The sequence below is a fragment of the Lithobates pipiens genome, unplaced genomic scaffold, assembly GCF_037356315.1.
Source record: "Lithobates pipiens isolate NorthernLeopardFrog02 unplaced genomic scaffold, aLitPip1_a1.2 Scaffold_18, whole genome shotgun sequence".
NCBI classification, from domain to species: domain Eukaryota; kingdom Metazoa; phylum Chordata; class Amphibia; order Anura; family Ranidae; genus Lithobates; species Lithobates pipiens.
Window position 1 is genome coordinate 656,266,635 of NW_027507758.1, and position 24,693 is coordinate 656,291,327.

The window sequence follows — 24,693 nt, forward strand, 5'->3', positions numbered from 1 at the left end:
CCTGCGCGCCGCTGTCTACGGCGCATGCGCCGTAGACAGCGGTTCCCATTTTCGGGCAAATATCTCCTAAACCATATAGGTTTAGGAGATATTGCTTGGACCTACAGGTAAGCCTTAATCTAGGCTTACCTATAGGTCCAAGTTGTTTGGAAGGGTTTTAGTGATGTCCAGTTCATGAACGAATCGTTCTTTTGAATCGATTCTTTTCAGTGAACTGATTCGTTTGAAACATATCACTCTGCACTCAGTACATAGCAGAGCAGCAGAGCTGGCAGTGGTAATATGATCCTAGAGTGAGAGAGCTCGGCCCCTCCCTGCAACCAATCAGCTGACTCAAAGCACAGCGACACTCAGGAACTGGATACAAACTTAAAACAAGAGCCAGGAGTACACAGTACACCGAGTTAAAGAATCGAACAGTACACCGAGTTAAAGAATCGAACAGTACACCGAGTTAAAGAATCGTACAAGTTACCGAGTTAACGAGTGAAAGAATCATATCAGTTTTTAGAACACAGTACACTAAAAGAACCACGAGTCCCACCAGTAGAGAACACTACACTAAATCAATGATCAGCTAGCAGTAGTACACTTACAGACTGCTTTATAGACAGAGAGGACAGAGTCAGGATAAGAAGATATCCTCATTCAGATTAATTATTTAACCCTTTAATATTTAGTTGGTTTATGCTAAAGAAGATATTCATGTTAAGAAGGACAGGAATGCCTTCTGGGACATGTGTCTAATTTAGTAGCTATATAACTGAATGAGAGAGCTGTCTAATTTTTATAACACAAAAATACATTTTATCCTGCTTTATGGTAATATTTTTCTGCGTTCTGGTCCTGAGATTTCTATGCCCCCTGGATCCTTAGATTATTATTTATTTTTTTTAATTCCTCCAACCATGACCATTTTTTAAATAGTGGTATAAAAAATAACACAGACAAAATAGGAAAAAAATCAACAGTTTTTAATAGAACAATATAAAACTATTTGAAAGTACTGGAATAATTACGATAAAAAAAAACATTTATTCACATGCAGATATCGGGGTTGGTGGGGATGGTTTTAGTTTTTATTTTATAAATTTTTCACTTAACAAGCCCCTATGTGATCGTTTGTTGAAGTGACAGGTTCTCTTTATTGCATATATGGGGTCTGGTATATGATTATATGAGTATAGGATTGTGCTCAGTGACCTGGGTAGCAGGTGTTCTGTCAGATCAAGCGATCTATAGGAGCAGCCAATATTGCGACTTTCGGTGATGCACAAACAGTCGTGTAAATGAAAAGCGTGTTTTTGTGTGTATTTTCTGCATTCTGATGGGCCAACTTCACATGTAAGATTGCTAGCTATCAGATTTGTCCGTAGTCTTTACAGTGCATAATGAGGCTCCTTTTACACTTGTGTGACTTATCATGCAACCTGGGACTACAAAGTCGCATGACAAGTCGTACCCCAAGATTTCCAATGAGTACCGTTCATATCTGTGGGTCTTCCAGTCACAGCGACTTCAAAGTAGTTACTGCACTACTTTGGTGCGATTTTGATGCGACTTGAGGCAGAGACCTCAAGATTACATAAGTATTCCTTCAAGTCACATCAAAATCGCATCAAAGTCACGGTAAAAATCGTGGCAAAAATTGCATGACTTTCAAGTCGCACAAGTGTGAAAGGAGCCTAACGATTGGATTTTACTACCGTGGACACTTCGCCTGCACACGGAAGTAAAATACAATCATTTTTCCTGTGAATACGCTGTAAAGAGAACGGAAAAATATGTCTAGCAATGGTAACTGTGTAGTTAGCCCATCATATGCACAAAAATCCGCTTTTCATTTTCACAGCTTTATGTGTCACCAAAATTGATGACACGGCTGATCTGACAGAATAATAGGATTGTGCTACTAGCAAGGAACTAAATGCAAGTAAACCTCCCAGGACCTGCCAGCCTTCTGAGAAGAATCATTCTTTTGATTCTAATCATTTAAGAAGGCTGAGTCAGAGCTTCAGTTCACTTGCTTGTCAGTAGACTCAGCAAGTGAACCGAAGAACCGAAGAATCCATTCATTGAATCGGTTCATTTCACTGAGTAGTTCGAAATGAACCGATTCAGTTAAAAGATCCGGACTTCCCATCACTAAAGGGTTTACTTCCTCTTTAATGTACTGGTATATTACACTCTGTGATGTATATAGGTGTATATTGCACTATGTGGTGTATATTGGATGTATATTGCACCCTGTGATATATATTACTGTGATGTATATAGGTGTATATAGTACTGTGATGTATATAGGTGCATATAGTACTGTGATGTATATAGGTGTATATAGTACTGTGATGTATATAGGTGTATATTGCAACCTGTGATGTATATAGGTGTATATAGTACTGTGATGTGTATATTACACCCTGTTATGTATATAGGTGTATATTGCACCCTGTGATATATAGTACTGTGATGTATATAGGTGTATATCGCCCCCTGTGATGTATATAGTACTGTGATGCATTATAGTTGTATATTGCACTCTGATGTATACAGTACCCTGTGGTGTATATTGCACTCTGATGTATATTGCACCCTGTGACGTATATAGGAATGGTAATTCGCAGTCTCTCCGCACATGTCACACTCCGGGCACACACGTGCAGCGCACTTCCTGTGTGTCGCCGGCTGATGACGTCAGTGCGGTGCGCGGGCTGAGTGTCAGCATGTTCCCGGGGAGGAAGGTTCCTCTGCTGTGCCGCGCTCTGCTCTCCCGCACACTGCCCCCTGCTGGCGGTGCGGACTCTCTCCTCTCCTGCAGGCTCCGCCTTCCCCCAGCTGCCAGTCACTCAGACTGCCCGGGAGGAGGCAGCAGGGAAGATGCCCCAGGGGCCCAGGAGGGAGGAGGAGCCCAAGAATCTGCCAGGGACAGGCTGCTCAGGAGAGCATGGGGCAGATCTCTGTCTCCCCTGGACAGGGTCAGTAGGATGATCCCCCCTGAGCTCATCTCCAAAGAGGTCCAGGATCTGCGGGGGCCGGAACTGCCCAGTCCAGAAGGCGAGGGGCCCTTGGACCAGGTCACCCCACCCCTTTCCTCTATGGAAAAAAACACCTTTGATGTGGGACTGGGGGACATCGGAGCTTCGGCACCTCTACTGGGCAGAGAGGTCCAGGATCTGCGGGGGCCGGAACTGTCTATTTCACCTGGTAAGGAGTCCTTGGACCAGGTCGCCCCACCCCCATCATCTCTAGGAAGCCCCTTCCATGTAGAACCAGAGGACGTTGGAGCTCCAGTACCTCTATGGGGTAAAGATGTGTCAGAAGAATTTGGGAAATTGGCCCCACCACATGCCGAGGAGGCCACAGAAGAGAACTCTCCACCCCATCCCCCAACACCCCCTCCATCACCCACCTCCCTTCCCACCCCAGAAGTAGATGGTGACCTCTCACCTCCGCAGGGTGTACCGTTCACTCCCGGGGACCTCCTGCTGGCGGCGTACAAGAGGAAATACCATTCCATGTTCAAGAAGATGTTCCTCCTGAAACCTCACGGCAAACTCATCACTAACTGGGGGGCCATCAGCAACCAAGACATAATGGGCAAACTGCCGGGACTGAGCCTCCAGACTTCTACTGGGCACAAATTCCTTCTGAGAAGACCCTCTTTGGAGGAATATGTCCGCTTCATGAAGAGGGGGCCAACTATTGCCTATCCAAAGGTATACAGGAGCTGGGCCGACACTGTCCCATGAAGGAATAAGGAATCACGTGAGGGATAATTTATACCAATGAGATAAAGAAACAACCAGGCATGGTGGGTAGAGGGTCAGTCGATGACCAGCAGGACAAGTATGGTGGTTAGGAGGGTCTGTAGATGACCAGTAGGACAGTATGGTGGTTAGGAGGGTCAATAGATGACCAGTAGGACAGTATGGTGGTTAGGAGGGTCAGTAGATGACCAGTAGGACAGTATGGTGGTTAGGAGGGTCTGTAGATGACCAGTAGGACAAGTATGGTGGTTAGGAGGGTCAGTAGATGACCAGAAGGACAGTATGGTGGTTAGGAGGGTCAGTAGATGACCAGAAGGACAGTATGGTGGTTAGGAGGGTCTGTAGATGACCAGTAGGACAGTATGTTGGTTAGGAGGGTCAATAGATGACCAGTAGGACAGTATGGTGGTTAGGAGGGTCAGTAGATGACCAGTAGGACAGTATGGTGGTTAGGAGGGTCAGTAGATGACCAGTAGGACAGTATGGTGGTTAGGAGGGTCAGTAGATGACCAGTAGGACAGTATGGTGGTTAGGAGGGTCAGTAGATGACCAGTAGGACAGTATGGTGGTTAGGAGGGTCAGTAGATGACCAGTAGGACAGTATGGTGGTTAGGAGGGTCAGTAGATGACCAGTAGGACAGTATGGTGGTTAGGGGGGGTCTGTAGATGACCAGTAGGACAGTATGGTGGTTAGGGGGGTCTGTAAATGAGCAGTAGGACAGTATGGTGGTTAGGGGGGGGGGGTCTGTAGATGAGCAGTAGGACAGTATGGTGGTTAGGAGGGTCAGTAGATGACCAGTAGGACAGTATGGTGGTTAGGAGGGTCAGTAGATGACCAGTAGGACAGTATGGTGGTTAGGAGGGTCAGTAGATGACCAGTAGGACAGTATGGTGGTTAGGAGGGTCTGTAGATGAGCAGCAGGACAAGTATGGTGGTTAGGGAGGGTCTGTAGTTGAGCAGTAGGACAGTATGGTGGTTAGGAGGGTCAGTAGATGACCAGTAGGACAGTATGGTGGTTAGGAGGGTCAGTAGATGACCAGTAGGACAGTATGGTGGTTAGGAGGGTCTGTAGATGAGCAGCAGGACAAGTATGGTGGTTAGGGGGGGTCTGTAGATGAGCAGTAGGACAGTATGGTGGTTAGGAGGGTCAGTAGATGAGCAGTAGGACAGTATGGTGGTTAGGAGGGTCAGTAGATGAGCAGTAGGACAGTATGGTGGTTAGGAGGGTCAGTAGATGACCAGTAGGACAGTATGGTGGTTAGGAGGGTCAGTAGATGACCAGCAGGACAAGTATGGTGGTTAGGAGGGTCAGTAGATGACCAGCAGGACAAGTATGGTGGTTAGGAGGGTCTGTAGATGAGCAGTAGGACAGTACGGTGGTTAGGAGGGTCTGTAGATGAGCAGTAGGACAGTATGGTGGTTAGGAGGGTCAGTAGATGACCAGTAGGACAGTATGGTGGTTAGGAGGGTCAGTAGATGACCAGCAGGACAAGTATGGTGGTTAGGAGGGTCAGTAGATGACCAGCAGGACAAGTATGGTGGTTAGGAGGGTCTGTAGATGAGCAGCAGGACAAGTATGGTGGTTAGGGAGGGTCTGTAGTTGAGCAGTAGGACAGTATGGTGGTTAGGAGGGTCAGTAGATGACCAGTAGGACAGTATGGTGGTTAGGAGGGTCAGTAGATGACCAGCAGGACAAGTATGGTGGTTAGGGGGGGTCTGTAGATGACCAGTAGGACAGTATGGTGGTTAGGAGGGTCAGTAGATGACCAGTAGGACAGTATGGTGGTTAGGAGGGTCAGTAGATGACCAGTAGGACAGTATGGTGGTTAGTAGGGTCAGTAGATGACCAGTAGGACAGTATGGTGGTTAGGAGGGTCAGTAGATGACCAGTAGGACAGTATGGTGGTTAGGAGGGTCAGTAGATGACCAGTAGGACAGTATGGTGGTTAGGAGGGTCAGTAGATGACCAGTAGGACAGTATGGTGGTTAGGAGGGTCAGTAGATGACCAGTAGGACAGTATGGTGGTTAGGAGGGTCAGTAGATGACCAGCAGGACAGTATGGTGGTTAGGAGGGTCTGTAGATGACCAGTAGGACAGTATGGTGGTTAGGAGGGTCAGTAGATGACCAGTAGGACAGTATGGTGGTTAGGAGGGTCAGTAGATGACCAGTAGGACAGTATGGTGGTTAGGAGGGTCAATAGATGACCAGTAGGACAGTATGGTGGTTAGGAGGGTCAGTAGATGACCAGTAGGACAGTATGGTGGTTAGGAGGGTCAGTAGATGACCAGTAGGACAGTATGGTGGTTAGGAGGGTCAGTAGATGACCAGTAGGACAGTATGGTGGTTAGGAGGGTCAGTAGATGACCAGTAGGACAGTATGGTGGTTAGGAGGGTCAGTAGATGACCAGTAGGACAGTATGGTGGTTAGGAGGGTCAGTAGATGACCAGTAGGACAGTATGGTGGTTAGGAGGGTCAGTAGATGACCAGTAGGACAGTATGGTGGTTAGGAGGGTCAGTAGATGACCAGTAGGACAGTATGGTGGTTAGGAGGGTCAGTAGATGACCAGTAGGACAGTATGGTGGTTAGGAGGGTCAGTAGATGACCAGTAGGACAGTACGGTGGTTAGGAGGGTCAGTAGATGACCAGCAGGACAAGTATGGTGGTTAGTGTGACTTTGTTGCCGTTGGGTCCTTGAGTACAGGGGCTTTATCCGCATGGCCTTATCTCAGGTGCTCTGATTTTTTTTCCCAAAAAATCCAAATCGGCCTCCATCCAAAACTGTCCTTGGTTGGTTGGTTGGTTGGTTGGTGTCAGCACAGTGGTGACGGGACATTGGATCTTCCCAACCGATAAAAAATGTTCACACATGATAAAGCCAGTGCTGATGTCTTCCCAGTCCATAGACCCCCCCCCCCCCCCCCATGTGGTGATCCTGCCTGTAACACACTTCCTGTCATAGGGTGACAACACTACATAATACTGTATGTAAGGAGGAACAGCGTTGTCACCTTATTACAGGATTTCAGAGCCCCTCCCCCCTCTCCTCCGGGATCCTACACCGTACTCCTTCATCCTGAGACTAAAGCAGCATTTAACCCTCGCACTGCCAGGGTGTCACAGTCCCATAGAGGTCCGCTTTAACCCTTTCAATACCGGAGACCTTCCCCCCCTCCCTGCCCAGGCCAATTTTAAGCTTTCACTGCTGTTGCATTTTGAATGACAATTACGCGGTCATGTAACATTGTTATTGTTTTTTTCTCTCACAAATGGAGCTTTCTTTTGGTGGTATTTAACCACTTAAAGCGGAGTTCCGCCCAAAATTGAAACTTCCACTCATTGGACAGGTATCCTGCCCCCCCACTTCCGGGAGTCTGGGCTGCGACGAATTACGTCAGCGGTTTCGCTCCTCCCCCCCCCCCCCCCCCGCTGCCAGTAGGGTTCCCGGCGTGAAGCGGTGATGCCGCACTGCCGGCATTTCGTCACATATGGCGACCTATCACATAGATATAGAGTTAGATTATAATAATGGTGAAGCGAGGCTGTGCCCAAAGCGTGGCGAGGGGCCCTGTGCTGGAACGCGCATATGGCGGCGGCGCGCATGCGCACTACAGCGGGTAGCAAAATGTGACTTGTCACAAAGTGTCATTTCTTCGGTGTCGTCACATGAAAAGATTTACACAGATGTGAGTGAGGGGTGTACTTACTTTTGTGAGATATTGTATGAGTTGAGGGAAAATTGAGAGAGTCTCTAGAAAGCTCACCCCGATCTCCTTAGACTCACCCCCAATCATACCCGAGTGCAGGGCAGGGTGTGCCCTCCTTCCATGATACAGTGCCCGGGTATGGGTGGACAGGGGGCAGAATTGTACCTTTTCCTGGGGTGAGTCCCAACGCCCCCCCACTATGGAGCTTACACGGGGTTTACCAACATGTTATGGGGGCAGCAGGTGAGTGCAGGAAGGGGGGGTATATGAAGGTTGGGGGGGGGGGGGCAAGCGGTCAAGAGCCCCCTGTCCCCTGGCTGTGTCTGATTCCTGAATAAAGGTGATGGTTTTCTGGGGTGCCGCGATCTGTCACATTACTGACATAATCTTCCCTCTGGCAGGACGTGGCGGCCATGATGATGATGATGGACGTCAGTCCCGGGGATGTGGTGCTGGAGGCCGGTTCTGGTTCCGGAGCGTTCAGCCTGTTCTTGTCTCGTGCAGGTGAGTGTGATGGACGGAGGTTCTATCCCTCATCCTCTATAGCAAAACGGGTTCCTCTACACAACATACTATATATTATATATATATATATATATATATACCCCCGGCCTGTCTCTGCACTGAGCGCCGGGGGCGGAAGGAGCATCTAGTACTTCTGGGTATGGAGGAGCATGTGACCATGATGGGCCAATCACGGCTGTCACACCAGAAGTCCATAGCCCTGTGCAGGATGGGAATCTGGCAATGCTTGGCTTTCACTGCTAATGGGTGAATGTCGTGGTCAGTGTAAGAACCCAGATTCACCCGGCCACATGTCTTACAATCTGATTTAGATTTGCCGACAGTGTGACAGGCGAGCCGATCGGCTACATAACAAGTTCCTCCACCCCAAACTCAGCCAACCCCTGAAAAACAACCCCACATCATAATTCCCCCTCCACACCATAATCCCTCCACACCATAATCCCCCCTCCACCTCCCCACACCATAATCCCCCACACCATAATCCCCCCTCCACACCATAATCCCTCCTCCACACCATAATCCCTCCTCCACCCCTCCACACCATAATCCCTCCTCCATCCCATAATCACCCCTCAACACCATAATCCCCCCTCCACACCATAATCCCCCCTCCACACCATAATCCCCCCTCCACACCATAATCCCTCCTCCACACCATAATCCCCCCTCCACACCATAATCCCCTCTCCACACCATAAACCCCCCTCTACACCATAATCCCCCCTCTACACCTCCACACCATAATCTCTCCTCCACACCATAACCCCCCCCCCCCCCTCCACCAAATGATTGGGACCAGTGCACAAAGCAAGGTCCATAAAGACACGGATGAGCAAGTTTGGGGTGGAGGAACTTGACTGGCCTGCACAGAGTCCTGACCTCAACCTGATAGAACACCTTTGGGATGAATTAGAGTGGAGACTGCGAGCCAGGCCTTCTCATCCAACATCAGCACCTGACCTCGCAAATGCTGCAAAGGGTGGGCCAACTCAACATTAAACCCTACAGACTAAGACTTAAAGTGTACATTTTAACCCCTTGCTGACTGCGCTATAGTCAACTGACGGCTACAGCACGGTTGCACATTTCTGGGAGGGCGTCTATTGACATCCTCTTGAGAACGAGCCTCCCGCATGCCCCCTGGTGGAAGGATCGGTGATCGCTGTGTGCCTTGAACACAGCACGTCACAGATCTGGGTAAAGAGCCAATCACAGAGGCTCTTTACCGTGTGATCAGCTGTGATTGGATCATAATGTAAACACACTTGCAGGTTATCAGCGGTCCTTTCCTCACGTCACAGTGTGAGGAAAGCAGAGCCAGTAACAGGCAAGTGTGACAGGGGACATGTACACAGGTAATCAGGGCACTGATCATCAGTGCAGCCCCAACAGTGCCCGTGAGTGTCACCCATTAGTGCCCATCAGTGTCACCTCATCAGTTCCTATCAGTGCAGCCCCAACAGTGCTGCCTATCAGTGCCCGTGAGTGCCACCTATTAGTGCTTTCTATCAGTACCGCCTCATCAGTGTAGCCCCAACAGTGCCTTTGAGTGCCACCCATTAGTGCCCATCAGTACCGCCTATCAGTGCAGCCACATCATTGTCGCCTCATTAGTGCCCATCAGTGTCGCCTCATTAGTGCCCATCAGTGCAGCAGCCTCATTAGTGCCCATCAGTGCAGCAGCCTCATTAGTGCCCATCACTGCAGCAGCCTCATTAGTGCCCATCACTGCAGCAGCCTCATCAGTGCCCATCAGTGCAGCAGCCTCATCAGTGCAGCCTCATTAGTGCCCATCAGTGCAGCCTCATCCCTGCAGCCTCATAAGTGCCCATCGGCGCAGCCTCATCCCTGCAGCAGCCTTTCAGTTCCAATCGGTGCACATCAGCGAAGGAGAAATATTACTTATTTGCAAAATGGGGGCGAGTTCCCGGTATTGAAGGGGTTAACGTGTGTGCAAAAACAGTCCTGGTAGGGGAGTTGTTAAGGATCTCATTACCTTTCTGTGTGTGGATTTTGCCCATCCCCCATTGTAGATCTCACCCGCCTTCACCTTGCTCTCATCTCTCCTCTTATGTATCTGCTCACCTTGACACCCCCCCGCCCCCCCCAGTGGGCTCAGAGGGCGCCGTGTACAGCTTCGAAGTGCGTGCCGACCACCACGAAGTCGCGAAGAGGAACTTTTCCAATTGGAGGAAGGCGTGGCAGATTCGCAGCGGTCGGACGTGGCCGGATAATGTTCGTTTTTTCAACAAGAGCGTCACCGACGCCCTTCCTGACATTAAATCTGTGGCCTTCGATGCTGTGAGTATCACATTCCCTGTACTCTTCGATCAGTCGTTTGTTTTTATAGTCACTGGCTGACTGCAGAATTACTGCGGCAGAACGCCCCCCCCTCCCCCCGCTGTGCTGGATCACATACATGTACACGTGATCCAGCAATTCCGGGTAGGGGGCGCGCACTCCCATCTGTGCTGCCCTTTGCTGGTCAGCGGGTCCTGACCAATGAATTATGGCAGGAATCCGCCGATCGGCTGAGTGAATGACAGAAGAGAGCCCTGTGTAGGTAAACAACACAGAACTTTCTACTGACACCAGCGATGGGCCGGTATTGTTCTCCCTGCAAAGCAAACCAGCACATTGCTTAGCAAAAACAACACACATTACACATTGTTAGACGCACATTTAACCCTTTGATCGCCCCCCCAAGATGTTAACCCCTTCCCAGCCAGTGTTATTAGTACAGTGACCATCTATAGTGTTATTACAGCACAGGCCGATCAGCGGGTGCCGGCCAAAAATTGTCCGCTGGCACCCGCTGATCGGCAAAGGGGAAAACAGGACAGAGCTCTGCATACGTGAACAACACAGAGCTCCGTCCTGTCGGCGGGGATGTGGCGGACTTTGTTTCCCTGAAGAGCACATCCTTTACCGAAAGCCTCTCACATAGTACAATACTGGCTAGGCACATATTTAACCATTTGGTCGCCCCTAGACGTTTAACCCTTTCCCAACCAGTGTCATCAGTACAGTGACAGTGCAGGAAGCACCCTGACGGCTAACAGAGGACAGAATTAGAATTAGACTTGGGAAACGTAACGTTAATAAATCACCGGGACCAGATGGCTTGCACCCGAGGGTACTTAGGGAACTCAGTCAAGTAATCGCCAGACTGTTGTTCCTAATTTTTACTGACAGTCTACTGACGGGAATGGTACCAGCTGATTGGAGAAAAGCCAATGTAGCTCCAATATTTAAAAAGGGCCCCAAATACATCCCTGAGAATTACAGACCAGTCAGCCTCACATCAATAGTATGTAAACTCTTGGAGGGGATAATAAGGGACTATATACAAGATTTTAGTAATGAGAACGGTATCATTAGCAGTAATCAGCATGGATTCATGAAGAATCGTTCTTGCCAAACAAATCTATTATGAGTAGGTGAGTTGCCATCTAGATAAAGGAAGGCCTGTAGACGTGGTGTATCTAGATAAAGGAAGGCCCGTAGACGTGGTGTATCTGGATAAAGGAAGGCCCGTAGATGTGGTGTATCTGGATAAAGGAAGGCCCGTAGATGTGGTGTATCTGGATAAAGGAAGGCCCGTAGACGTGGTGTATCTGGATAAAGGAAGGCCCGTAGATGTGGTGTATCTGGATAAAGGAAGGTCCGTAGATGTGGTGTATCTGGATAAAGGAAGGCCCGTAGACGTGATGTATCTAGATAAAGGAAGGCCCGTAGACGTGGTGTATCTGGATAAAGGAAGGTCCGTAGATGTGGTGTATCTGGATAAAGGAAGGCCCGTAGACGTGATGTATCTAGATAAAGGAAGGCCGTAGACGTGGTGTATCTGGATAAAGGAAAGCCCATAGACGTGGTGTATCTAGATAAAGGAAGGCCGTAGACGTGGTGTATCTGGATAAAGGAAGGCCCGTAGACGTGGTGTATCTAGATAAAGGAAGGCCCCGTAAACGTGGTGTATCTGGATAAAGGAAGGCCCGTAGACGTGGTGTATCTAGATAAAGGAAGGCCCGTAGACGTGGTGTATCTAGATAAAGGAAGGCCCGTAGACGTGTTTCTGGATAAAGGAAGGCCCGTAGACGTGGTGTATATAGATAAAGGAAGGCCCGTAGACGTGGTGTATCTTGATAAAGGAAGGCTTGTAGACGTGGTGTATCTGGATAAAGGAAGGCCCGTAGACGTGGTGTATCTGGATAAAGGAAGGCCCGTAGACGTGGTGTATCTAGATAAAGGAAGGCCCGTAGACGTGTTTCTGGATAAAGGAAGGCCCGTAGACGTGGTGTATCTAGATAAAGGAAGGCCCGTAGACGTGGTGTATCTGGATAAAGGAAGGCCCATAGACGTGGTGTATCTAGATAAAGGAAGGCCCGTAGACGTGGTGTATCTAGATAAAGGAAGGCCCGTACACACAATCAGACTATCCGGACGAGTAGGTCCAGTGGACAATCCGCCGGACTATGGCAGGACTTTTGAAATGAACGGACTTGCGCACATGGAGTAAAATCCATTCATTTTGAACGTGGCTCCAGGTAGACGGGACTAGGGAAGGAGGTCAATGTCGCCGCCTCCATACAGACCCTTATCCAAGCACGCAGCCCAGCCGGTCAAGAAAGGGGGTGGGGATGAGCGAGCGCCCCTCCCTCCTGAGCCGTACCAGGCCACGTGCGCCCAACATATGGGGGTGCTTTGGGGAAGGGGGGTCCCTGGGGCCCCCCCACCCCAAAGCACCTTGTCCCCATGTTGATGAGGAGAAGGGCCTCTTCCCGACAACTCTGGCTGTTGGTTGTCGGGGTCTGCAGGCGGGGGGCTTATCAGAATCCAGGAGCCCCCTTTAATAAGGGGGCCCCAGATACCGGCCCCCCACCCTATGTGAATGAGTATGGGGTACGATGTACACCTACCCATTCACCTGGTAAAAAAATGTGTAAATAAAAAAACACAACCAAAACAGAAGTTTTTAAAATAATTTATTAGACAGCTCCGGTGGTCTTCTTCCATCTAGGGGGGTCTTCTTGCCGGACTCCTCCACTATCTTCTGCTCTTTTGCTAGCTCTTTTAGTACCGGAGGCGCCCGGCTTTCTTCTTCGTCGATGCCGTTATCCGGGGGTCTTCTTCTGACTTCAGGGTCTTGTCCCGCTCTTCGGGGGTCTTGTTCCGCTCTTCGGTTCTTCTTGCCGGGCCTCCGCTATCTTCTTATAGCTCTTTTACTAGCGTTGGCCCGGTCTTCTGTCACCGCCGCCGCCTTCTTCTCTTCTTCCTTGCGATGTTGACACAACGCTCTCTGTGGCCGCAATGGCAGGGAGGCGTTGTGCGGCGACTTATATAGGGACAAGGGGCGGGATCACCGGGTGATGTCACATGGTGACCCCGCCCCTTATGTCGTCACAGCCCCAGCATCCTCCGGGACTGTGACGACATAAGGGGCGGGGTCACCATGTGACATCACCCGGAGATTTTGACGAGTTGACTTTTTTGACGGAGCACCGGCGCACCACCTAGCACACCTATGTGCACCCCCTATCCGGTAGTGCTGGATCACGTGTTAGATATACATATTCCAGCACAGGAGAGCCGCTCTGCCGCCGTACTCCTATGTAAAGTGCCCAGAAAGCAGTTAGTATACGAACAGTCTGTGATTGATAGTGTGGAATCACAACTTAAATCAACGCAAAGCCATATAAAGTGAAAAAGAAAAAGTCCAACGCACAATCCGAGATTGATGGCGATTTATGTGACAATTGATATGTTGTTAGAAGTGTCCCCGCACTCCTATTTCCTGTTGGGGGGAAAAAAGCGTGCATCCACCACCAGGTGTCACTGTATAAAGGAGCCTCTTACCGGACAGTGTGGATCACTACATTATAAATAGTCAGATAGACTTATACCGTAATACAGTGGTACCTTGGATTATGAGCATAATTCGTTCCAGAAAAATGCTTGTAATCCAAAGCACTCGTATAGCAAAGCGATTTTCCCAATAGGAGTCAATGGAAACTCAGATAATTAGTTCCACGGTGACTTTGATTGTATGCAGTACCGCATGTGGCCAGAGGTGGGGGTGCCGTAGACACTCAGAAACACTCGGAGACCGATTGGAATCACTCGGATGCACTTGGAGAGGATCGCAGATTCAGAGTGGCTCCAAGTGTCACCAGCGCCCCCACACTTCTGGCCAGATGCGGTACTGCACACACCCTATTGGCTTGAATCCTGCTCATCTTGCGAGACAACGCTCGCAACCCGAGTCAGGATTTAAAAAAATAATAATAATAGCTCGTATTGCGAAATGCTCGTAAACCGCGTTCCGAGGTATTACTGTACACGGTTTTCCATGCTTAGGGTGCATCCTCCATCTGGATCTCTCCACCAGCATTAGGTGCTTGCCAAAAAATAAAAATGATGCCTTCCCCCTAGTGAAGTATAAATATGTAAGTATAAAAATTTCATTTATTAAACGCGACTTGGGCACACCAGTTTATAAAAATATATGTGAATGGGCACAGCAACAATGCATATAGCAAGCTCAAAACGGGCTCTACAGCCGCAAATACCAAATAATTTTACCTGCAGGTGACACTTCCAGAGCAGCTGGCTGAATTAGCCGCACCGGGCTCCAGGCTCCGGTTGGCAGGTGTACATGTTGACGTCACGTTGTAGCCATTCCCTACGCGTGTCGTCAGAAATGACGTCTTCTGGAGGCAGGCTGAATTCTTTCATATTGACGATTAGTGGCTTCCATAAGGTGCTTTATTCCTTATCCTTTCTGTAGGCTGCACTGGACATGTTGAACCCACAAATGGCTCTTCCAGTAATAACAAGGAACCTCAAGCCGGGAGCCGTGTGTGCCGCGTACATCGCTAAGTAAGTCCATAAAGGTTTCCTGTTACGTCTAAAACATGCAAACATAACATCTCATCGATCAGTCCGTCTTTGTTACTCATGTTAGACTCATCCTTTTGGCTTCAATACTTTCTAAGGCCCCATTCATACAGGCGCCTCCATTTGGTGGACTCTACTTGCTCAGTGGTGGGTGGGAATGGCTCCGCTGATCCCCGCTAAGCAGGTAGATGACAGATCCGGGGAGACGGACCCAGCCCCACTCTCCTCTATGGGGAGATAGGGTGAAAATGCACCGCCTGTCCATTTTCACCCGATCATATCCGTCTGGATTTAGTAGACAGGATCATATAGCGGCGGGAGTCACCGGACATGTGACCGCTGACATCTACCGCTCCATTGGGGTGAATGGAGGGTCCGATCGGGTCCACCTGTTAAAGGCCTTTGTGAAAAGGGCCTAAGTCATCAGCCTAGAGCAGAGGGGCCTCAAACTGGCGGCCCTCCAGCTGTTGCGAAACTCCAAGCCCCATCATGCCTCTGCCTGTGGGAGTCATGCTTGTAACTGTCAGCCTTGCAATGCCTCATGGGACTTGTAGTTTCGCAACAGCTGGAGGGCCGCCAGTTTGAGACCCCCTGGTCTAGAGAATGTATGGATAAGGAGTTCTGATTTCACTCACTGCTTGTAGAATATATTGGAAATAGCCAGGTGAAAAGCATTTTTTAGGAGGCCAGTAAGGGCAATACATATGTAAAAAAAAATAAAAATAAAGTCCTCCGTGCAAAGAAGACCGCGCTCACCTCTCCTGCTGCCGTCAGCACCTCTGATGTCTCCTATAAAAAAAGAAAGAGAACCCCTAGGGGTGGGATTTTTTTTAGGCACTACCAGCAAACAATGAATTAAGAAGAATCATTTTAATAATTTTGTAGAAAAATACATTGAATATTAAAACAAAGTCATGAACATTGAAAAACCAAGATATGCAAATTGAGGCAAAGATCCTATACCCAACGCGTTTCGGAGATGAATGTCTCCTTCATCAGGGGTTAAACAGGATATATATAATCTCTTATTCAATTGGACATACATGAGGTCGCCCATATTCATTTTAAAACGGAGACACTGTGACATGGAGTCATTCGACCTTGAAGTAAATCTCTCTGTGAAGGAAGTATCTCCAGCCCAGAGCGTATAATGAAAAAATAGTCCCTATATATATGCCCCAATTCAATAGAGAGGGGCTTGTTCCTAATTGTGGCAAGGCCATGTGTACTGGGGCCTACAGAACAGGAATCCTTAATGTGAGGTCATATCAAACACCGGCAGCCAGGCTTGGAGGGACAGAAAGATCAGGAGAGGATGTAAAGTGATCCAATCACTGTTGCATTGAAGGATGTGAATGTGTTCAATCTCCCGTCAGCATCTCCGGATATGTCCGCCTGTTGACCGTGGTCTGCCTGTTGACCGTGGTCTGCCTGTTGACCGTGGTCTGCCTGTTGACCGTGGTCTGCCTGTTGCCCATGGTCCTCCTGTTGCCCATGGTCCGCCTGTTGCCCATGGTCCGCCTGTTGCCCATGGTCCGCCTGTTGCCCATGGTCCGCCTGTTGCTCATGGTCAGCTTGTTGTCCATGGTCAGCTTGTTGTGCATGGTCAGCCTGTTGTCTATGGTCCGCCTGTTGCCCATGGTCAGCCTGTTGTCCATGGTCCTCATGTTGCCCATGGTCAGCCTGTTGTCCATGGTCAGCCTGTTGTCCATGGTCTGCCTGTTGCCCATGGTCTGCCTGTTGCCCATGGTCTGCCTGTTGCCCATGGTCTGCCTGTTGTCCATGGTCCGCCTGTTGCCCATGGTCCGCCTGTTGCCCATGGTCCGCCTGTTGCCCATGGTCCGCATGTTGACCATGGCCTGTCTGTTCACCATAGTTGTCCCTATATATATTTTTTTTTTCATTATACGCTCTGGGCTGGAGATACTTCCTTCACATAGATTTACTTCAAGCAGTGATAATGTGAGCAGGATGGTCGGATAACTCCATGTGACAGTGTCTCTTTTAAAATGAATACGGACAACCTCATGTATGTGTAAATGAATAAGATATTATATATTATCCCTGATGAAGGAGACAACATTCATCTCCGAAATGCGTTGGGTATAGGATCTTTGCATCATCAATTTGCATATCTTGATTTTTCAATGTTCATGACTTTGTTTAATATTCAATGTATTTTTCTACAAAATTATTCTTCTTAATTCATTAATATTATTAATATTAAGGATAATAATATATTATTATTCTTAATTCATTATTTATTTGCAATCTTGCATGTCAGAATTTCTTTTTCCTATAAAGAAAAACAGACGGAGGAAGAATCTTCAGAATCTGACACTTCCAGGAGTGTCGGATTTCTGGCCGCCCTCGGTGCTCCTCCCGCCAGACGGTACGTCACTATAGGACACAGGGGGTGACGTAACGGCTGGTGGATCGACCCGCCGAGCACCAGGAACCCGACGCTCAGCGACGCGGGCAGCCGGAGAGGTAGGTTCTATCTTCTTTGCATGGAGCACATTATTGTCCATATTTATTTCAGTGACAGTCACTGAAGTGCTTCTTCAGGGTGCAATAAAAGGTTGACTCAAAATGGAACTAAACCCTCCTATCCTATTCAGCCAAGGAAGCCGTCATCTCAGCCTGTGTTTGATTCTGCAGCTGCGGTGGTGCTGTTCCTGTGATCGCAGCGGGCATTCGATGGGTAGACAGTTTGGTGACCCGTTCTTTGCCAGAGACGTTTTTGTGTTATTTGCACACATGTTTAGCCACCCCTCCCCCCCCCCCCGGCCCCACGCCCCCAGGGCTGACGTCATGTGACAACTTTGGCATGAAAAAAAAAGTTTTGTCTTTTTGTTTTTCTTTCTTGTGGATGGGGAAAGGGAGATGAAGGTGAAAAGTCAGGGAATCCGGGAGTTCAGCTTTATCTACACACACACCTTACTTTTTTTGTAATGTCTGAAAACAGCATGACGTCACCTGGGATTGATTTTCTGCTCTGCGTTGTGTCCATGTAAGCATCACGCAGGTCATTGACCTCCTGGAGGGGATTCGGTGCTGCAAGCTTCCACTGATGTGTGAAAAGATTGAAGAAGTCAGTGTCACAGACTGGCTGGTGGTGCCATCCGTACGCAAAGACGGCAAACTTTCCAAGAGGATGGAGCCTCAAACACCGGAACAGCTTCATCGAGGGGAAGAAGAGGATGACGATGGTGGAACAGATGGTAAGATACTACAGGGGGGTACCAGCAGGGCACGTATTCGTTAAATCACAGCAAAGGATCACTAATCAATATCTGCGTGTCCCCCCCCCCCCAATGTAGTGCGGACGAGCGCCCGCTGTAGGCAAAGCGACATACTTGTACGTCGCTGTCTAGGGCGCATGCCCCCCCCACCCAGCTCACAACGGGAGCCTGTCAGCATTTTTACTGAATGAAACTGATTCATTCGGTGTTTTACTATTGTGATTAGCTGTGATTGGCCAGAGCTAATCACATGGTACAGATGGGCTGTGATTGGCCTTGTCTGTACCATGTGATCATTGTGACCAATCACAGCTAGCAACACAATTGTACACAATAAAAATGGCATGTATGGAAGCCATCCACCGTGTACAGTTGTCAGATGATCTGCTGTGATCAGTCACAGTGATCACGTGGTATCCGGTGGCGGGCCGGAGCACTGATCAGTCATAGGCCGTCTCAGATGGACACAGCCGGTGACAGATCGTGCCTCGGGGTGCACAAGGAACGTTCTGGGAGGACGTCATATGACATCCACCCAGAACAATGAACGTCACGCCCAGCCATCATATTACAATAGGCTGTGCGGGAAGTGGTAAAATAAATCATAGTATAATTCTACCTTTCATACAGTATTTTTCTTTTCTTCCTGTAGAGGGCGATGAATGCCCAGCAGGATCAGAGGCATTTGGACAAGTGCCTTATATTGCTCGACCTCTCCCTTGGCAAACAGGACACACAGGTAAGTATCAGACATGCTGTTTTTAAAAGATAAGAACATGAAAGAAAAGACTGCGCTGTTGCCCATAGCAACCATCTGAATGTCTGCTTTCCTTTCCTCGCTTGTGCTGCCTTCTCATTGGTTGCTATTGGGAGCAGTTAATTGCTTGTTTTCTACACTGATCCCCACTATCGGTAGCTGAGTCTCTGTAGAATAATATACATGGAATGTAAGAAATGTCTGCTATGCTAACTTGCTGATAATTTTGTAAGTTGGGAAAAAAATAAAATTGTAAGACCCCTTTCACACCACACCGCCCATAGCGTGGGCGGTAAAACACTGCTATTTTTAGTGGCGTTTTACCGCCGGATTTGCGGCACATTTCGGCTGCTATCGGGGCGCTTTTACCCACCATTAGCTTCCAAGAAAGGGTTAAAACCGCAGGCAATATGCAGCAATAGCGGCGTTTTGCCGGCGGTATTACAGCGCTGCCCCATTGATTTCAATGGGGAGCAGCGGTGAAGGAGCGGCGTGAAGCTGCTGGCAGGACTTTTCCCTGACGTCTTGTTAGCGCACCGCTCCAGTGTGACAGCCCTCGGGCCTTCACACTACAGACAATGGTGCAGCTTTTTTAGGGCGCATTGCAGGCGCTATTTCTAACACTATAGCTCTTGCAAAACGCCCTGGTGTGAAAGGGGTCTTAGACCCCTTTCACACTGAAGGCGTTTTTCAGACGCTACAGCGCTAAAAATAGCGCCTGAAAAAAGCGGCTCCATTCATTCAAGTGTGAAAGCCCTGCCAGCAGCTTCTTCGGAGCGGTGAACTCACCACTCCTCCACTGCTTCTCCCCATTGAAATCTATAGGGCAGCACTGCTATACCGCCGGCAAAACGACACTGCTGTGGTGTTTTGTGGGCGGATTTAACCCCTTTTCGGCCGCTAGCAGGGGGGGTAACACCGCCCTGCTATCGGCCGAATAGCGCCGCTAAAACGACGGTAAAGCGGCGCTAAAAATAGCGCAGATTTACCGCTGACGCCCTAGGCGGCACAGTGTGAAAGGGCTCTAAAGCTGGGAATATGCTTTTCATCCGATCTCTGGCCTTCCCTTCAGGTCTTGCATTCATTGGATTTCAGTTCCTTAACTGCTTAAGGACCGCCTCCTGCACATATACATCGGCAGAATGGCACGGCTGGGCACAGTCACGTACCTGTACATGGCTCTTTAAGTGCCCAGCCGTGTGGTCACGAGTGCACCGGGAAAGGTATCGTAATTGGTGTCGGTGAGGAAAGGGATCGGTAATTGGTGTCGGTGAGGAAAGGGATCGGTAATTGGTGTCGGTGAGGAAAGGGAGCGGTAATTGGTGTTGGTGAGGAAAGGGAGCGGTAATTGGTGTTGGCAAGGAAAGATATCGGTAATTGATATCGGTGAGGAAAGGGATCGGTAATTGGTGTCGGTGAGGAAAGGGAGCGGTAATTGGTGTCGGTGAGGAAAGGGATCGGTAATTGGTGTCGGTGAGGAAAGAGATCGGTAATTGGTGTCGGTGAGGAAAGGGATCCGTAATTGATATCAGTGAAGAAACGTATCGGTAATTGATATCGGTGAGCAAAGGGATCGGTAATTGATATCGGTGAGGAAAGATATCGGTGCGTTACTACTTTCCACGCCTGGCCCTCGTCTCCGGGTTGGACATGAGGAGGCGCTCTCTCCGTCAGGCGGAATGTTTGTCCCCACCATGCCCTGGATGTCCCCAGTGTGTTCCCATTACATAGATTGCCAAACTCTAACTGTTATTGATTGGCTGTGAACTCTGTTATTGATTGGCTGAGAACTCTGTTATAGATTGGCTGTGACTATGAATGACCATTCAGCAGAATTGATATTTATTTTCCAGCCTTTCTTGTGCACCTGAGGAAATTGAACCCGGCACCACCAACAGATCCAGAAGATTCCGGCTGATGTGGAGGACTTTATTATGTGTATTATTATTATTATTATTATGTGTACATAGCTCCATTTTTTACAATATGCAGCACACAGTGACCCAAATAAATCTCTGACTTCTACTTTGTGTGTGGTCTTTATTCAGGAGAAGAAGATTCATACACTGACAATAAACAAGGATAGGGCTGCGATAGTCGGCACAGTATAAGAGATTGCCGTGTATCACGCGTGTGATCAGAGTCATAACAGTATAATAATAAAGTGCTAATGCTGTTCCCATCAGGAAGAACTAGGGGGGGATTGAGTGGGGTAGGGCATAGGGGACAAGGGAATGGGTGGTTATGGGGGGATGATGCTCGAGGGGGGTGATTGAGTGAGTGGGGTAGGGCATAGGGGGCAAGGAAACGGGTGGGTAATGGAAGAGAGGGGGGGATTCAGTAGGGTATGGGATAGGGGGCAAGGGAATGGGTAGGCATGGGGGAATAATGGAACAGAGGGGGGATTGGGTGGGGTAGGGCATAGGGGGCAAGGGAATGGGTGGGTTTGGGGGGGGGGGGGGGTGATGGGAGAGGGGGGTAATTGAGTGGAGTAGGACATAGGGGAGCAAGTGAATGGGTGGTTATGGGGGGATGATGGGAGAGGGAGGTGATTGAGTGGGGTAGGGCATAGGGGGCAAGGGGATGGGTGGTTATGGGGTGATGATGGGAGAGAGGGGTGAATGAGTGGGGGTAAAGGAATGGGGGGGGGGTGTGGGTGATGGGAGAGGGGGGTGATTGAGTGGGGTAGGGCATAGGGGACAAGGGAATGGGTGGTTATGGGGGGATGATGCTCGAGGGGGGTGATTGAGTGAGTGGGGTAGGGCATAGGGGGCAAGGGAACGGGTGGGTAATGGAAGAGAGGGGGGATTCAGTAGGGTATGGGATAGGGGGCAAGGGAATGGGTAGGTATGGGGGGATAATGGAAGAGAGGGGGATTGGGTGGGGTAAGGCATAGGGGCCAAGGGAATGGGTGGGTAATGGGAGAGAGGGGGGATTGCGTGGGTAATGGAAGAGAGGGGGGATTGGGTGGGGTAGGGCATATTGGGCAAGGGAATCGGTAAGTATGTGGGGATAATGGAAGAGAGGGGAGATTGGGTGGGGTAGGGCATAGGGGGCAAGGGAATGGGTGGGTATGAGGGTTCTCTCACCCCCCTATGATCCGGATGCCTTTACATGGGTTCTAATGCAGGATTGCTTCATACAGTAAAATCATTCCAATAATACTTTTTTAGATACAAACTTTTGCTACAATAAATATTCTGTAACCTTCTTCATCATGTCACACTCTGCGGATAAATCTACTCGCTGTGTGAGAACCACTCCATGGACTTGTCTTGGGATGGGACGCGTCCGCCCGTCACATGTTCCTGGTTAACTGAAAAGCGCACAAATAGACATCAATTTCACTGGGATGTTGTAGAAAATATAACTAAACACCAATCAAAATGTTTCCTACGCTTCTAGAGCCCTTTCACTCCGAGGAGTTTTTCAAGCGCTTTTGCGTATATATATATATATATATATATATATATATATATATATATACAGTGGTGTGAAAAAGTGTTTGCCCCCTTCCTCATTTCCTGTTCCTTTGCATGTTTGTCACACTTAAGTGTTTCGGAACATCAAACCAATTTAAACAATAGTCAAGGACAACACAAGTAAACACAAAATGCAATTTGTAAATGAAGGTGTTTATTATTAAAGGTGAAAAAAAATCCAAACCATCATGGCCCTGTGTGAAAAGTGATTGCCCCCTAAACCTAATAACTGGTTGGGCCACCCTTAGCAGCAACAACTGCAACCAAGCGTTTGCGATAACGTGCAATGAGGCTTTTACAGCGTCCTGGAGGAATTTTGGCCCACTCATCTTTGCAGAATTGTCCTAATTCAGTTACATTAGAGGGTTTTCGAGCATGAACGGCCTTTTTAAGGTCATACCACAACATCTCAATAGGATTCAGGTCAGGACTTTGGCTAGGCCACTCCAAAGTCTTCATTTTGTTTTTCTTCAGCCATTCGGTGGTGGACTTGCTGGTGTGTTTAGGATCATTGTCCTGCTGCAGAACCCAAGTTGGTTTCAGCTTGAGTACACGAACAGATGGTCGGACATTCTCCTTCAGGATCTCTTGGTAGACAGCAGAATTCATAGTTCCTTTTATCACGGCAAGTCTTCCAGGTCCTGAAGCAGCAAAACAGCCCCAGACCATCACAATACCACCACCATATTTTACTGTTGGTATAATGTTCTTTTTATGAAATGCAGTGTTCCTTCTACGCCAGATATACTTGGACACACACCTTTCAAAGAGTTCCACTTTTGTCTCATTGGTCCACAGAATGTTGTCCCAAAAGTCTTGGGGATCATCAAGATGTGTTGTGGAGAAATTGAGACGAGCTTTGATGTTCTTTTTGCTCAGCAGTGGTTTTCTCCTTGGAACTCTGCCATGCAGGCCATTTTTGCCCAGTCTTTTCCTGATGGTGGAGGCATGAACGCTGACCTTAACTGAGGCAAGTGAGGCCTGCAGTTCCTTGGACGTGGTTGTGGGGTCTTTTGTGACCTCTTGGATGAGTCGTCGCTGCGCTCTTGGGGTCATTTTGGGCGGCCGGCCACTCCTGGGAAGGTTCACCACTGTTCCATGTCTTCGCCATTTGTGGATAATGGCTCTCACTGTGGTTCGCTGGATTCCCAAAGCTTTGGAAATGGCTTTATAACCCTTTCCAGACTGATAGATCTCAATTACTTTCTTTCTCAATTGTTCCTGAATTTCTTTGGGTCTCGGCATGATGTGTAGCTTTTAAGGATCTTCTGGTGGACTTTACTGTGTCAAGCAGCTCCTATTTAAGTGATGCCTTGATTGTGAACAGGTGTGGCAATAATCAGGCCTGGGTGTGGCTAGAGAAATTGAACTCAGGTGTGGACAACCACAGTTATAGTATGTTTTAACAATCACTTTTTCACACAGGGCCATGATGGTTTGGATTTTTTTTCACCTTTAATAATAAACACCTTCATTTACAAATTGCATTTTGTGTTTACTTGTGTTGTCCTTGACTATTGTTTAAATTGGTTTGATGTTCCGAAACACTTAAGTGTGACAAACATGCAAAGGAACAGGAAATGAGGAAGGGGGCAAACACTTTTTCACACCACTGTGTATATATATATATATAAAAAAGCACCTGAAAAGCTCAAGAAAAACGCTTCCCATTAAAATCAATGAATGCTTTCATACTGGGGCGGGGGTGTGCTGGTGGTGCAGTGAACAAAAAAAAAAAATCTTGCATGCAGCATCTTTGGGGAGCTAATAAAAACGCCCCCCAAAAATGCCCCTCTCCGTTTAAAATGAATGGGAAGCGCTACAAATACGCCTCAGTGCAGATTTTGAGTCACGTGACCTTTAACAAACCAAACCGCAAACGCCTCAAAAGCGTTTTTCTAAAAGCATCTTTCTGGCAGTTTTGAACCGAAGCAGTGTGAAAGGGAGGGGCCTTAGTCGGGGTGGGGTCTTTTTTTTTTTTTTTTTTTTTAAATATCAATTCATTAAAGTGCATGTATATATGTGATTCTTCCTTCCTGGCAGAGGACGTGTGTGCCCGCCCAGCTGTGCTGTGATTAGTTACAGCACAAATGCCGATCACGGGGTCCCGGCCAGTCACTGACCGCCGGCAGTTCTGAGCGTCACGGAACACAGCTGTGTGAGTGTAAACAACACAGAGCTATATTCAGTGACCGGGGATCTTATTTAACCCTTTGATCGCCCCTATTGTTTAACCCCTTCCCAGCCAGTGTCATTACTACAGTGACAGTGCATATTATTACCACCGATCACTGTAATAATGTCATTG

At 48.4% G+C, this 24,693-nt stretch overlaps 2 protein-coding genes across 3 annotated transcripts in view; one reads left to right on the top strand and one right to left on the bottom strand.

The window, feature by feature from the left end:
- The first annotated feature begins 2,685 nt into the window (after positions 1-2,685).
- TRMT61B (tRNA methyltransferase 61B) lies at positions 2,686-20,928 on the top strand. 2 transcript variants are annotated; one of them, XM_077489444.1, is made up of 7 exons: positions 2,687-3,716; positions 7,878-7,980; positions 10,115-10,305; positions 14,792-14,883; positions 17,920-18,125; positions 18,799-18,885; positions 20,757-20,928. In XM_077489444.1, the coding sequence occupies exons 1-7, from the start codon at positions 2,724-2,726 to the stop codon at positions 20,819-20,821; spliced, it is 1,737 nt and encodes a 578-aa protein (XP_077345570.1). In that variant the 5' UTR covers positions 2,687-2,723; the 3' UTR covers positions 20,822-20,928. The 2 variants fall into 2 exon arrangements, with proteins under 2 accessions (XP_077345571.1, XP_077345570.1); XM_077489445.1 differs by lacking the exon at positions 18,799-18,885 and having other exon boundaries at positions 2,686-3,716.
- Positions 20,929-21,340: 412 nt separating this feature from the next.
- Positions 21,341-24,693, bottom strand: part of LOC143989347 (speedy protein A-like) — a 41,001-nt gene continuing 37,648 nt past the window's right edge. The window contains exon 6 of the mRNA XM_077489446.1: positions 21,341-22,219. Coding sequence (XP_077345572.1) covers positions 22,143-22,219 — 77 coding nt within the window. The 3' untranslated portion in view covers positions 21,341-22,142. The remainder of the gene's footprint in view (positions 22,220-24,693) is intronic.

Coding starts and splice junctions, on each gene's coding strand:
- TRMT61B (XM_077489444.1), top strand. CDS start 2,724: ATGTTCCCGGGGAGGAAGGTTCCTCTGCTGTGCCGCGCTCTGCTCTCC. Junction 7,981..10,114: donor CCTGTTCTTGTCTCGTGCAG/GTGAGTGTGATG, acceptor CGCCCCCCCCAG/TGGGCTCAGAGGGCGCCGTG. Junction 10,306..14,791: donor AATCTGTGGCCTTCGATGCT/GTGAGTATCACA, acceptor TCCTTTCTGTAG/GCTGCACTGGACATGTTGAA.